The 14,695-nt window shown below is 38.9% G+C and overlaps 1 protein-coding gene across 9 annotated transcripts in view; it reads left to right on the top strand.

Moving 5' to 3' along the window:
- The window catches only part of CUNH3orf67 (chromosome unknown C3orf67 homolog), a 334,462-nt gene that overhangs the window by 184,519 nt on the left and 135,248 nt on the right, over positions 1 to 14,695 (top strand). For 8 of the 9 annotated variants that reach the window (XM_023715803.1, XM_023715798.1, XM_023715797.1 and 5 more), the window contains exon 7: positions 2,029 to 2,193. The exons of the other annotated variant lie outside the window; for it this stretch is intronic. In XM_023715803.1, the coding sequence (XP_023571571.1) occupies positions 2,029 to 2,193 (165 nt within the window). The remainder of the gene's footprint in view (positions 1 to 2,028; positions 2,194 to 14,695) is intronic. 9 annotated transcript variants of the gene reach the window in all.

Raw genomic sequence — 14,695 nt, 5'->3', positions numbered from 1 at the left:
TTTATATTGAAGTGGATTCTACTTGAAGATACACTTGTAAGTGAAATAAACCAGACCCACATGTGTAAATATCAAATAGTTTCCCTAATATAAGAACTGAAAAGAAGAAATACAAATAGAAATCTATAATGCAAGTAAAAGGAAAGCAAGAACTTGAGGACTAGACAATGAAAAGAGAGCAAAGAGAGGAGCTAAGAAACAGGACAGAGGCAAGCCATACAGTTAGCATGTAGAAGATGGGTAAGGCAATGATCCTGAGAATCTTCAGAAGATTTTTGAATCTATCAGTTAATTGGAATGATTCTCACCTGACTAACTATATATACAGACACCTGTGAACTAAGCAACTGCCCTGAAGATGGCAATTTATAATAGTAGGTTCATGCTTGGAGTGCTTGTCATTCTGGTCTCCTAATATGGGCTGCTTATCATGACATGCCAGTTGCTGACATGCTGTCTCTCGGGTAGATGATTGTTCTAAAAGAAGCAGGTAGTGAATGAGGGCAGGAGACAGGAAAAGGAATGTTGCAGAACTGTCCTGCTACAAGATTGTATATGGTTAGATTTTTGGACTTATGTGTAAATATAAGAATTACATAATTCTTTATGCCTATTTTTAAAATATATTCTAATTTTTTAAATGTTCTTTCATCATATTCTTTAGGGACTTAAAGTTCAACAAATCAATACTTGATGAAAAGTACCTGTTGCATGTTATGCCAAAGTTGTTTGATATTCAGACAGACGGTGAGGTTAAGCTTAACAGCCTAGGTTGTATGGTAATAACAATAAGCTTCTCTTCTGGAGGATTAACAACCTAAGTTTGCAGACCAAAATTAGAGAAAAAGGAGGGCCTCAAGGAAAGCCAACACTTTGGCTGTAGCCTTCCAAGGTCAATTTAGACTCAGGACATATGCGAACTTGTACTGTAATGTCATGTAACTCGGTAGTGTCCCAAATTTTCTGATCAAGGAGATTATGGGGCCAAAGAGGAAAGTGATCAGTGATGCGGAGTGTGCCTAAGGAGAGTCACATGGAGAGAAAACATTCTCTCAGACTTTCACAGAGAGCACATTCCCCAAGCAATGGCCATGACTCAGCCACGTGGCTGACACTGACTGACAAAGGTTCTACAATCTGAGGTACAGGATCTCAGGAAAACCCTCTGGGGATTTGACTGACCTTATCAGATCCAAAAGCTACAACTCTTGTTGCATAGGTCTTGCTTTTCTTGGTCTTAACCATCCAGCAAAAAGGTATAAAAACTAAATATAAAAATTAAAGCCATGTTGTTATGTTGAGCTCTAGAGGACTCAGGTCAACAATTTCTGACATTGCCAGTGAAGTGGAAGACCCAACACTATTATGGACTACTGGACTCTTTTAGAATATTTTGCTGAGTTAACACACCTATAATATTCAAATGATGGAACTGAAAAAAGGGGATACAAATGAATGTCCATTTTGTATCTGTGTATTCAGGATAGTTAGAATGGATATATAGTTACATTCTCTTAATGAATAGAGGGATTTGTTCTGCATCTTGTACAGCAAATAACCACTAGGAAGAAAGTATGCAATGTGTTAATTATTGAACCTGTCATACCAATTTGATTTGAAACTGTCTCATTGCTATTTGTCTCTCAATAAAATTATGGGAAAAAATAATAATAATATTTTATTTATAGTTATATTTATGACTTAAATATTTTTCTTCGAAAGTATTCAAAGGTAAGATTAATTAATATTAAGCAAAGCTAGATAAAAGACATATATGAAACTATACTTTTTAAAATGTATTTTTAACTCTGAACTTATTTCACAATAGAATAAAACTAAATCTACTGATTCAGTGCCTGTAGCCTCTTAGATTATTTAATAGAGACATGAAAATCGAGGCTTGAAGGCTGAGTGTCTCATCCCGAGTTGAACCCTAAACTGTTACACTTTACCTGGCTTCATCTACAGAGTAAGTCCAGTCGGACAAATAGGTTGCAGCTGCGAGTGACGGTTTGTGTTGACTTCCAGCTGTGTGTGGTGCCCCCTTGCCAGCAGATGGGCCCACAGGCATCATACCGCGGAGCTGCCAGCTAACAGCAGACGTTCCCCATGTCACACAGCTGCTAAACATGACTAAGCTTCGCCAAACTGAAATAAAATTTGGGGGACACCCTCTAAGATCAGCAGAATCAGGTAAGCATTGGGCCATCTGAATGATAAGCACAACATGTCTGCACCTTGCCGCAGGGAGCCAGGACCTCGTCCCGGGAAGGCGCTCTGCGTTATTCTTTTTTGAGCTTAGCACTTACCATAGTACTCGCTGTATGTCAGCCCTGGCGCTACAAACTCAAATTGCTACTGGGATCAAGAAGATAAATAAATGAGGGCTGTCAAGATAGCTCAGCAAAGTAAGTGCCTGTGTTGGCAAGCACAGGGACCAGGGTTTGATCCCCGGTCCTGCATGCCATGCCAGCCCTGCCCCCAGGGCACGCTGAACCAGCGAACGAGTCCAGGTACAGTGGCACACACCTATGATCCAGCGCTGGGGGGCTGAAAACAGGAGGATCACTATGAGTCTGAGCTGAGTAGTAAGACCCTGTACCAAATATATAAATGGAAAAAAAGGGATAAATAAAAGTAATTTGGACTGCTGCCTAAATGTTCAATGTGTAGAAACATTTCCTGCTTCAACAGTCAAATCGATGGGGATAAGGGGACAGATACTGGGGAAAGATGAGATGGCACTTCAGAAAAATGGGTCTTCTCCGAAGTAGTCCAGACTTCACAGATACTGCACTCAGAGGCAGTAAGCACTGCGCCCCTCTGAGGAGCTGGAAGAGCGATAGAGACCACGCTCAGCTGGCTGCTGATTCTCTGCATAGGACAGGGAGCCTCAGCACTGCCAGTGCTACAAAGCCTTCCCAGAGAGCAGGGCAGTAGAGGTTTGTAAGTTCTCTAATTAAAAGTATTGTGTAAATTTTTTCATAACCATTCTGCAAACCAACCCAAATACACCAGGACTGCTAGAATTTCACCCTTTGTCACAGCATAATTTTTTTTGTTTGTTTTTATGAATTTAGTACAGGATCTGCAGGGTCTTACTATGTAGATCAGACGTGTAGTGATCTTCCTGTTTTCAGCCTCCCAAGCGCTGGGATTACAGGTACGCACCACCACGCCCAGTCTCAATCACCATCTCAGCACACCCCCAGAGTGAGATTGAATCCTGGTCCCTGTGTCTGCCTTAGCAGGCATGTTAGTCTGCTGAGCTGTCTGGCCAGCCCCTAACTGTTGTCCAAATGAGTGTTGAGCAGCTGAAGCGCTGCTCCTCCCTGTGTGTTGCACACAGCTGGTCCATGTGTATGCATACATACATATGTATTTATCCTTTCCTAACTGGGTATGGTGACGCACACCTGCAGTTTCAGCACTTGGGAGGCTGAGGCAGGGGGGTTGAGACTTCAAGCCCACAATACCTAAGAGACCCTGTCTCAAAAAACAAAGTTATTCTTCTGTTATCTGTGCCCTGCTCCCAGAGATTCTGATTTAGTGTGGCCTTGGATGAATTTGTTTTGTTTTGTTCTGTTCTTCACTTCTTAACTCCTCTAGTGATTTTTCTGTGTATCCCCAGTTGAGACCCATTAGGTCACTGAGTCCCATAAAGACCACATGATTCCAGTGATACAAGCACTGAAATAATTTAGAGCAAGATAAAATGATGATGGCAGTTACAGATCATTACGAAAGGAGAAACAGATCTTGAAAGTATTCGATATATACTGAGATTCATGGAAGTATTAGGTGGGGCAGAAAACTGCACAAAAATAAAGATACCATAAAATGTGAGCTTAGGGTGCCATGCAGTTCCTAAGAGGAACGGCGTGCCTGGACAGAAAAGCTGTGTTTGATTGAGATCAGAAGCCAGGCAGGGTGGTGTGCACCTGTAGTCTCCACACTCCCAGACTGAGGCAGGAGGCCCGCAAGTTCACACCTAGTCTGGTCAACTTAGCCAGACGCTGTCTCAAATTAAAAAGGCTCGGCCTGGGGATGGATCTTGGTGTGAAGGACCTGGATTCAGTCCCCAGTAGGAGGGGAGGAAGTCATGACTGGAGTATGTCTTACATTCCAAAAATAGAGAAACAGGAGCTGGGGAGATGGCTCAGTAGAATAAGCACTTCCCTGGCAATGCAAGGGTCTGAGTTCAATCCCCAGATTGAACTTTTTTATTTCCACCAAAAAAATAAATAAAATAAAGGAACAATAGCTTCTCTTTTGACAAGTTGACTTTTACAGCAGAATTCAAGGTGAACTTTGAAGTCAAGTGAGGCTAGGGATTGTTGAGCGCCTTTACAGCAGCCTGGCTGAGGCAGATGGCAGTGCCTGGGAAAGAGGAAAGGGGCAGACCTGAGAGAATCTACAGGCATGAAGCCACAGGACCTGTGAACTCAGGTGACAAATTGGGGTGCGAGAGTGGTCAGGGCCAACGGAGGGAAACCAGGATCAGGAGAAAGGAGGGGATCTTGATGGAAGTTGCTAGAATGGTGTCATTTGACTCCGTTTATCCCGTGTTTGTTTATCTTAGAGTACTTTCTCTCTTCATCAGCATACATGTTCTAACTTAGTGATGACGAACTCTTTATAGAGACAAGTACCAAAACCGCAACTCAAGACCCTTTTATTTATCACAGAATTCAACTCTACAATTAAACTTAAATGCCGATATTTTAGCTCAGAAAAGACAACTCGTACACTGGTACCTTTTTATGTTAAAAGAAATACAACACGTATGCCTTGGGTTCACTACCACTGCCCTAGTTGTATGTGCCTGGAGAAATGGGCCTATTTTGTACCTTCTTCAGTATAAACTCTGGAAGTAGACTGTGTATATTTTATCCCTTTTTCGTAACTTTTCCAAACTTACAGAGATATAGAAAAAAATGCTTGAAGTGAGTAACTCTCATATGCCCATCATCTGCCTCATGTTTATCAACTTTAGGCAAGATTTTTGATAGCAAAGAGGGAAAATAGTAAGAATTTGTGTATTGTTATATGTCAGTGGAGAGAGAGACAGGAACATTATAAACAACTCATGGTCATTAATGAACCTGAAGAAAATATGTAAGATGAAAATCATCTCACTGTCCATGTGCCCACTGTAGACACTGTGGGTCACGATTCAGTCTTAAGGAAGATTTGCCACAGAATGAAGTTAGTTAAGAATATTTTCAATAACAAATACTATATCTATAGCTCATGTGTTCTGATAACTTTCAATAACAAATGACTGAGCTATCAAGCATATAATTTTGTGATTATAAATGTTCTGTTTTTTCTATTATCCCTGTGGCTTAGTGCTTTAAAAATTATGATTTTAAATGAAAATGAAAATCTGGATATAGATATTGTAACGTTTTAAAATGAAAGTTCAACAGTACTTAAAATGTATGAGATCAAAGGAGAATTCAAGTAATAATAGTTTCATCATTAATTCAGTATTTTAAACAAACTTTTTCATTGACCACATGTATTAGTATTTTGAAAATTCTATAAATAGGCTGCCACTGCATAGCAACAGTAAACTTGAGTCATATATGCATAATACTTGCCATCTTATAATGAATTCCTTCTGCCCTGTGCATCCCAATTGAGCTGACATTCATTGCTAGCCTCGAGTCTTCTTACTGGTCAGTCTCCTAAAAAGATGTGGCAGCTAAGATTGCATGAACATATATTGCACTTCTGCTCCTCTTTCCACAAATACTTTTCAGTTGCTCCTACTGATGTCCATAAGACTTTGGAGCTTACTGTAAGTGAATATAATAATAATTACTGTTCTCAGTATATCATCTTTAAAAAGTAATGCATATGTCCAAGAACAGACTTTTTAGTATGGAAAAAGCCAGGAGATCCTTCTTTCTTTGAACCTTTTATACCTAAAAAGCAGACTCCCCATGATGAAATTTGAATTACATGAGAACATGAATGTGTGCTCATATAATTGATCGTGTAGTCCTCATATGAATTATGATGTTCTATTCGAAGGGCACGCATTCAGAGATCCTTGTGAGGCCTCTAGAGAAAGGCCACTTCCTGTGGGTGCTTCCTAGCATTTTCACACAAGGCAAAAAAAATAAACCATGAAACATAGCTGTCTTGGATTGTGTCTTGGTGCAAGACATAGTTTGAGCAAAAGCTTTTGATGAAAGTAAAAAATAATTGGGTTTCCAAATAGCTGCACATCCCCACCATTGGCTCTCGGTCCCGGCACGCATGAGCTAATGACATCAGTCCGCAGGCGACTGTGGGAGCTGATGATTGTTCATTAGTGGGACCTCAGTTTAACAGAACCAGAGAAGCAGGCCTGGTTACTGAAGTTGAGCGTTCAGCCCCTAATGACAAGATGCCTTAGTCCACTAAGCACAAATGAGAACTAGGAGCTTACTTAAAACCTAGAAGGCAGATTTCCCTAGTGTACTCCTTTTCCTGGCAACAGTCTTATTAGATTTTCGCTCCTTTTTAAAGCAAAACTGATATGTCTACCTCCTAGCCCAAGTGCAAGTGGGTGAATTAACTTATCTAGCCAAAAAGCATAACACAATCAGATAATTATCTTTGGGTAAGTGAAATCTATATTAGAATTTCTTCTTTGGGTTCCACATTATGAAAACAAGATTAAAATAGAGTGACACAATATATGCTGAAGCAGATGAACCTAAAAGGAGAAAACACTTGATTCTGACTTAGAAAAGCTAATGCACTCTAATTTCTTCTTTTCTAAACTCCAGCTTTTGGTTCAGTTGCCTCAGATTGATTGTTGGTTAAAGAAATTTAAGTTTCAATTGTTCCAATATCTGATAATAATCCAAAATAAATTCAAGTCGTCTCTTAAATTTGGATTTTATATCCTCTTTACACATCTTCAATAAAAAAATATGCCTCATCACCTTCCTTCATTTAAAAAAATATAAAACTTGTAAGGAATTTAGAATGGACTTTGATCAGTCTATCTAAAATATGGCAAAGGTATTACAAACCATTCATAGAGTGAATTTTAATTTTCTGTCAAGTCTTGGCCAAAATTTAAAATTTTTAATATAATAAAACAATAAATATTAAAAATGTACTTTGTCAGTGTGATAATTGCATTAATCCAGTAGGATTGACTTGGGCCAACATTACATTTCTGCTTTAGATATTTATTTATGACCACATTGATTATAATAGCAAAACCTGGAGACAAACCATTTGTATACTAACCTACACATACTCCTACAGTCAGATGCAGTGCAGTGGTACAGCCTGACCTGCTCAGGCCATGGCGGGCTGTGGCAGATGGAGCCCTGATGCTGCTTCTGTATGCTGCTACTGCCATGAATCAAACGGTATTTATCCAATAGGATGTTTGCACGCACAAACACAAAGCGTAATGGTTACCTCTGGAAATGAAGGGGACACGTACGTATCAGTATGCGTTGCAGAATATTCTCATTGAATTGCATATTTCCATACTGTTAGTAATGGTGCATTTGTCTGGAATCGTCAGATCCTCACTCACCCTCAGGACACTCTTCAGCCACATTACAGTGTTTTACCCTTCAGCACAGCATTCATCACTGTCTGCATTTTCTTTTTTACTTAATTATTTGCTTATTGCTCTCTCCCCAACTAGAATTTGATTCCCAAAACTATAGGAATCTTGTCCCTACTTTTTAGATAGAGGGCTTTTTAAATTTGCATAGAAAGTCAACGTTGACTTGAGCAGATAGGGCTACTGAGCAGCAAATCATTACTGCCATCATCAGAGGGAGCACTTAGTACCTTCAGGCTCTATTCCAAGACTGAACCCTTTACACAGCTCTCCTGTGTAGTCCTTGCACACCATAGTCGCCACCTAGTCTCTGATAGTGCCAAGGCTATCTAGGACCAAGAAGTAGAGCTGCACTAGGACCGGGCTGTCTGGTGCCAGGAAACCAACTCCCTTGAAGCAGCTTCTCACTAGTGGTCTAGGCGTTATCTTCCCAGTAAACCCAGTAAAGATGCCTTGTTTCTTTTTCTTTTCTCTCTTTGTTTTTGTACTGGGAATCAAACTCAAGACCCTGTACCTGTCAAGCAGGCACTGTGCCCCTGAGCTGTCTCCCCGGTCAAGTGGCTTATTTCTAAGCCCAAATTATGGAAATTATCTATGAAGGCATGTAAATATGGTATGCCTATTAATCAAAATGGAAAGTGTCAGGGGCTAGGGCTTTGATCCCTGGCCCTGCTGTGCCGGCCCCACTCCCGGGGCGCACTGAGACAGCGACTGAGAGTAGGCGTGGTAGTGCGCACCTGTAATCCCAGCACTTAGGAGGCTGTAAACAGGAGGATCACTGTGAGTCTGATTTAGTAGTAAGACCCTGAACACCCTGTAGACCCTTCCCTAAAATACAGGAAAATAAATAAATAAATAAATACAAATCCTTAGGGAAAAAAATGAAAAGTGTTTTTAAGATAAAATAATTTCCGTTTTAAAAAGATGTCTTTACTGATTAAAAATTTTTATGAACTAAGAGTGTCCAAAGAAAAATAATGTCCTGTACGTTATTACTTTATATCTTGTCAACATATCCAAACTTCATACCTAAGGCCCTACTCTATTCAGCATAGAAAGAGTTATTCTAATTTTAGTTTTAATATTATTTTATTGCCTTTCAAAAATGTCACACTTTTTATCAGTAAGATAAGACTAAGTGCTGGTTTTAATTACTTACAAAAGTTGAAGACATTGTAACCAGGGCCTTCTTGCTTTAATCATTGACCTAGCTGCTTTCATTGTACTCGCAGAGTTCGTAGGCCATTGGTCTAGCAGGCCTAAATCAAATTTTATTTAAAGCACTGCACCTGGCATGTCCTCTCCAGTGTGCTGCAAGCTCCCCCCTCACACCCCGCCTTCCTGTCACATTACCTTCCTGCCCGCAGTGCCTCTAACCCTGACTTTTCTTCCCTCTGAAAAAAGGTATTAAGCCAGTGTTATACCTCTTATATATATAAGAGGGCTTGAGGCCCTCTTCTGCACCGTTGGGACCCCCACCACCACTGCACAGCCCACACCACGCCCACCCGCTGAGTTAGAACTTCTGCCGTGTTCTCAGGACCCACAGAGCCAGCCCTAGCCCAGGCCCAGTGAGTGTGTGGGAGAGCTTCCCCTCTCCCCAAATCCCTCTTTTCCCCTTCAGACTAAGCTCAGGCCTGGCATACAGGCCTGGGGTAAATCTGCAGCTGCAGTCCCTCCACAGAGAGTAGGGCACAGAACCACCCAGCGAGTCTAGGAACAGAACATCTTGCCACAGGGGCACAACACATTCACTCCCAAGGGCAACAGCAAGAAGGAGCTGAGCACAGCAGCGAGACCCAAGCCAGGCACAACAGGACAAATTCAAACTTTGTAGATCTACACCCGAACTTCATAACTGCACGAAATCTCTACAACAAAGGTCAGAAGACAGTGCTATACAAAATGACAATAAGAAAGAGCAAAATGCAATCCCAGGCCCCAAGCCCACCCATAATAAGTGCAGAGGACACTAGCATAGAACAAATTGGGAATCACAGCTGAAATCAATGAATCAAGAGCATCTAGAATAAAGAAACAACTGCAGAAAGGTGTAGAGGAATTCAGATCAGAAATAAAGAAAAGAAATCGCTGAATTTATAGCATCTGAAGTGAAGAATCAAATGCAGAAACATATGGAGGAAACCCAATGCCCACCCAGAACAAGTGCAGAGGACACTAGCTCATCTGAAATGTATGAATTAATAGTGTCAAAAGTAAATACGCAACAGCACAGAGGTATACAGGCAGAAGAGAATTAATTGCTGAAATAAAAAAAGAAATCTCTGAACTCATAGCATCTGAAGTAAAGAATCCACTACAGAAACATAGGGAGGAAACACAATCTGAAAAAATTCTGCACTAAAAAAAATGATATCTGCTTCTAAAGAAGACACTGATTAAAAAATAGAGGAGATTAGAAAAATGATGGATTTCTTGAATGAGCAATACAGCAAAGAAACATCGCATGCAGCAGAGTCAAAGAGATATTGAGGACCTTAAAATCTCAATCACAAGCTTTCAAAACCGTTTCAGTGAAAGTGAAGAAAGAGTTTCAGATCTTGAAGATGGTAGTGCAGCTGGTGAAAAGCTAAGACAAGATCTCTTAAAAATACCTAGGATGCAGGACAAAATAATTCATCACTTGCAAGATGATGCAAAGATGAACAATGTGAGGCTAATAGGTATTAATGAGACAGAAGGGGTCAATACAAATGACAAAATAATATAGGCAGAAGTAATAGCAGAAAACTCAAATATGAGGAAACAATCTGACATCAGGGTAACTGAAGCATACATAATGCCAAGTAACCTCAATTCAATTAAAAACACACCAAAACATATAATAGTCAAGATCCCAGAAATCCAGCACAAGAATAATATACTGAAAGCCGCTAGAGAAAAGAAGTAGACCATATTCAAAGGAAAACCGATGAGAATTACAGCCGACTTCTCTTCAAAAACCATGAAGGCAAGAAGAGCATGGAGCAGAGTACTTCAAGTCCTCTATGAAAACAAATTTCAGCCCAGACTACTATACCCTGCAAAACTCTCTTTCAAGTTGGATGTAGAAGTGAAATACTTCCATAACAAAAAACAACTAAAGAATTTCATGATGACAAAACTAACTACACAGGCTTCTGAAAGATTCTGGAGAGGGACCAAAATGATCAGAACTTCATGAATGAGAACAGAAGCAACCAAATAAATAAGGCAAACAATTAAAAACAGGAGAAAAAGGACTAAGAAATAGCAGGTAAATAACATGTCAATCATAAGTCAATACATCTTAATTATACCCATCAATGTAAATGGACTCAATTCATCAATTAAAAGAAATAGACTGGAACAGTGGATTAGGAAACAAAATCCAACAATATGCTGTATACAAGAAATACATTTCACTCATAAATTCATAGTCTAAAAGTCAAAGGATGGAAAAAAATACTACATGCCCCAGCACCTCAGAAAAAAGCAGGAGTAGCAATCCGTTTCTCAGACAGTCTTCAACTTCAAGAACAATCAAGGAAAATAAAGAAGGCCACTATATACTGGTTAGGGGAAAAATGAAGAGGAAGAGGTAACACTCATAAATATGTGTGTATCAAAAATGAGAGCACCCAACTATATATTAAAAAAAAACCATAATGGACATGAAAAATCTAATATCCAGTACCACAATCTTAACAGGAGACCTTAACACCCCTTTATCCCGCAAAGATAGGTCAACCAGACAAAAACTTAGCAAAGAAATAACAGAACTGAACCAGAGTTTGAAACAAATGGACTTGGTGGACATATACAGAGTGTTCCACCCAAACACAGCTGAATACACATTTTTCTCAGCTTCACATGGGTCATTTTCTAAAATAGACCACATACTGGTCCATAGGTCATGCTTAAGTATATGCAAGAAAACAAAAATCATCCCATGCATATTATCTGACCACACTACAATGAAACTGGAAATAAATGACAAAAGGAACCAGAAAAAAAAAAACCCTAAATACTTGGGAATTAAATGACACCCTATTCAGCAGCCAATGGAACATAGAAGAAATTAAACAAAAAATTCAACAAAATCTACAATTCAATGAAAATTCAAGCACAACTTATCAGAATTTAAGGGATACAATGAAAGCAATTCCCAGAGGGAAATATGTAGCTGTGAATGCACACATTAGGAAAATAGAACAGGAACAAATAAACACCGTAATGCTGCACCTCCAGCAACTAGAAAAGGAAGAGCAAACCAAACCCAGAGCCCAAAAATGGGAAGAAATCATAAAGATTAGAGCAGAAATTAATGCAATTGAGATGAAGAAAACAGTTCAAAGAAGTAACGAATCAAAAAGCTGGTTCTTTCAAAGATTACATAAAATCAATAAGGTCATAGCTAACCTCATCAAAAAGAGGAAAGAAAAATTCAAATACAAACAATAAGGAATGAAAAGGGTGTAATTACCACAGACCCAGTGGAAATTCAGAAGATTATCAATAGCTACTTTGAGAATCTTTACTCTAACAGAATAGAAGACACAGAAGAAATGGACAGATTTCTAGAAAGCTACAAATTCCCAAAACTGAATCAGCAAGATAAAACCACTCTCAACAGCCCAATAACAGCCAATGAAATATGAGATGTAATAAAAAACTAGCAACAAAGAAAAGTCCAGGTCCTGATGGATTCACAGCTGATTTCTAAAAGAAATTTACAGAAAATATAGTCCCTATACATCTCAAACTCTTCAATGAAATTGAAAAGGAAGCAATCCTCCCAAAATCATTTCTAGAGGCAAGTATTATACTGATACGAAAAGCAGGGAAAGATACAACTAAAAGAGAGAACTACAGGCCAATCTCCCTCATGAACATGGATGCAAAAATCCTCAATAAAATCCTAAAAAATAGAATACAGCAAATCATCGAGAAAATCATACACAATGACCAGGTAGGATTCATCCTAGGGATGCAAGGATGGATCAATATTTGAAAATGCAAAAATGTGATATACTATATCAATAGAGTGAAAACTAAAACACCACATGATCATCTCAATTGATGCAGAAAAGGCTTTTCACAAAGTCCAACACTCATTCATGTTCAAAGTCCTACACAAAATTAGAATAGATGGCTTCTACTTAAATCTGGTAAAAGCCATTTATTAAAACCCAGTGGCTAACATAATTCTAAATGGGGAAAAACTGAAATCTTTTACTGTTAGATCTGGTACAAGACAAGGATGTCCTCTATTACCTCTCCTATTCACTATAGTTCTGGAATCATTAGCTAGAGCCATTAGACAAGAGAGAAATAAAAGGAACAAGAATAGGTAAAGAAGACGTTAAACTCGTTATTTGCAGATGACATGATGCTTCACTTGGAAGACCCAAAAAACTCCACGAAGAAGCTACCAAAATTCATTCACAAATTCAGTAGCATAGCAGGATAAAACATCAGTACCCAAAAGTCAATAACATTCCTCTACACAGATGACAAACACGCTGAGAGGGTAATTAGAGAAACAATACCTTTAACAGTAGCACTGCGGAAAATGAAATACCTTGGAATTCATCTAACTAAAGAAGTCAAAGATCTTTTCAAGGAAAATTACAGTACTCTTTAAAAAGGAGATCATAGAAGATTTCAGAAAATGTAAAGATATTCCATGCTTCTGGATAGGAAGAAACAACATTGCGAAGATGGCCATAATCCCAAAATTGCTGTACAGATTTAATGCAATACCTATCAAACTACCACCGACATACCTCGGAGAGCTAGAGAAATCGTTCCTAAAATTTATTTGGAACCAGAAAAGACATACAATAGCAAAGGCAATCCTAGACAACGAAGAAAAGGCAGGAGGCATTACAATTCCTGACTTGAAATTATACTACAAGGCTACTGTGATAAAATCAGCATGGTACTGGCAACGAAATAGACTTGAGCATCAATGGAATAGATTAGAAGACACTGAAGCCCCTACAAACACACTCAGCCACCTAATCTTTGACAAAGTGGCCAAACATACTCCCTGGAAGAAAGATAGCCTCTTTAACAAATGGTACTGGAAAAACTGGCTCTCTACATGCTGAAAACTAAAACAGCCAGGTCTATCACCATGCACTAAGCTAAAGTCAAAATGGATTAAAGATCTAAACATTAAAACAGAAGCACTAAATCTTCTAGAAGAAAAAGTATTAGGAACTCTTGAAGACATAGGGTTAGGCAAAGAGTTCATGAACAAAAATCAAATCTCACGAGAAACAGTTGAAAGAATTAACAACTGGGACCTGCTATTCTTGAGAAGTTTTTTCACATCAAAAGAAATTGCCAACAAAGTGAAAAAACAACCCACACATTTGGAAAATATCTTGACAAGTACTCCGACAGAGGTCTGCTCTCTAGAATTTATAAAGAACTAAAAAACACCAGGGCCCCAAAATTTAAAGACCCAATCCAGAAATGAGCATCTGAGATGAACACACACTTCTCAGAGGATGAAATTAAAGAAGCGAATAAATATATGAAAAAATGGTCCACATCACTAGCTATCCATGAAGTGCAAATTAAAACAACATTGAGATATCATCTCAACCCAGAAAGAATGGCTATCATAAAGAAATCACCCAACAACAAATGTTGGAGAGGATATGGGGATAAAGGAACCCTTCTCCACTGCTGCTGGGAATGTAGACTGGTGCAACCCGTATGGAAATCAGTGTGGAGACTCCTTAGAAAACTAAGACTGGAAATCCCATTCAAACCAGCTGTACCTCTACTGGCAATTTTCCCGGAGGATCTGAAAACTTCATATCATAGTGATAGATGTGTGCCTATGTTTGTAGCTGCACAATTTGTGATTGCCAAATCTTGGAAACAACCAAGATGCCCATCACCTGAGGAATGGATGAAAAAGATGTGGTATTTTTATACAATGGAGTATTACTAACCTATAAAAAATGATAAACTTGAAACCTTTATATTTAAGTGGATGCCACTTGAAGATATACTCAACTGAAATAAACCAGACACACATGTGTAAATATCGTATAGTCTCCCTAGTATAAGAACTCAAAAGAAGAAATACAAATAGAAAGGTATAAT

The sequence above is a fragment of the Octodon degus genome, unplaced genomic scaffold, assembly GCF_000260255.1.
Source record: "Octodon degus isolate 3935 unplaced genomic scaffold, OctDeg1.0 scaffold00043, whole genome shotgun sequence".
Taxonomy (NCBI): Eukaryota; Metazoa; Chordata; class Mammalia; order Rodentia; family Octodontidae; genus Octodon; species Octodon degus.
This window is presented reverse-complemented; position numbering and strand designations above follow the sequence as displayed.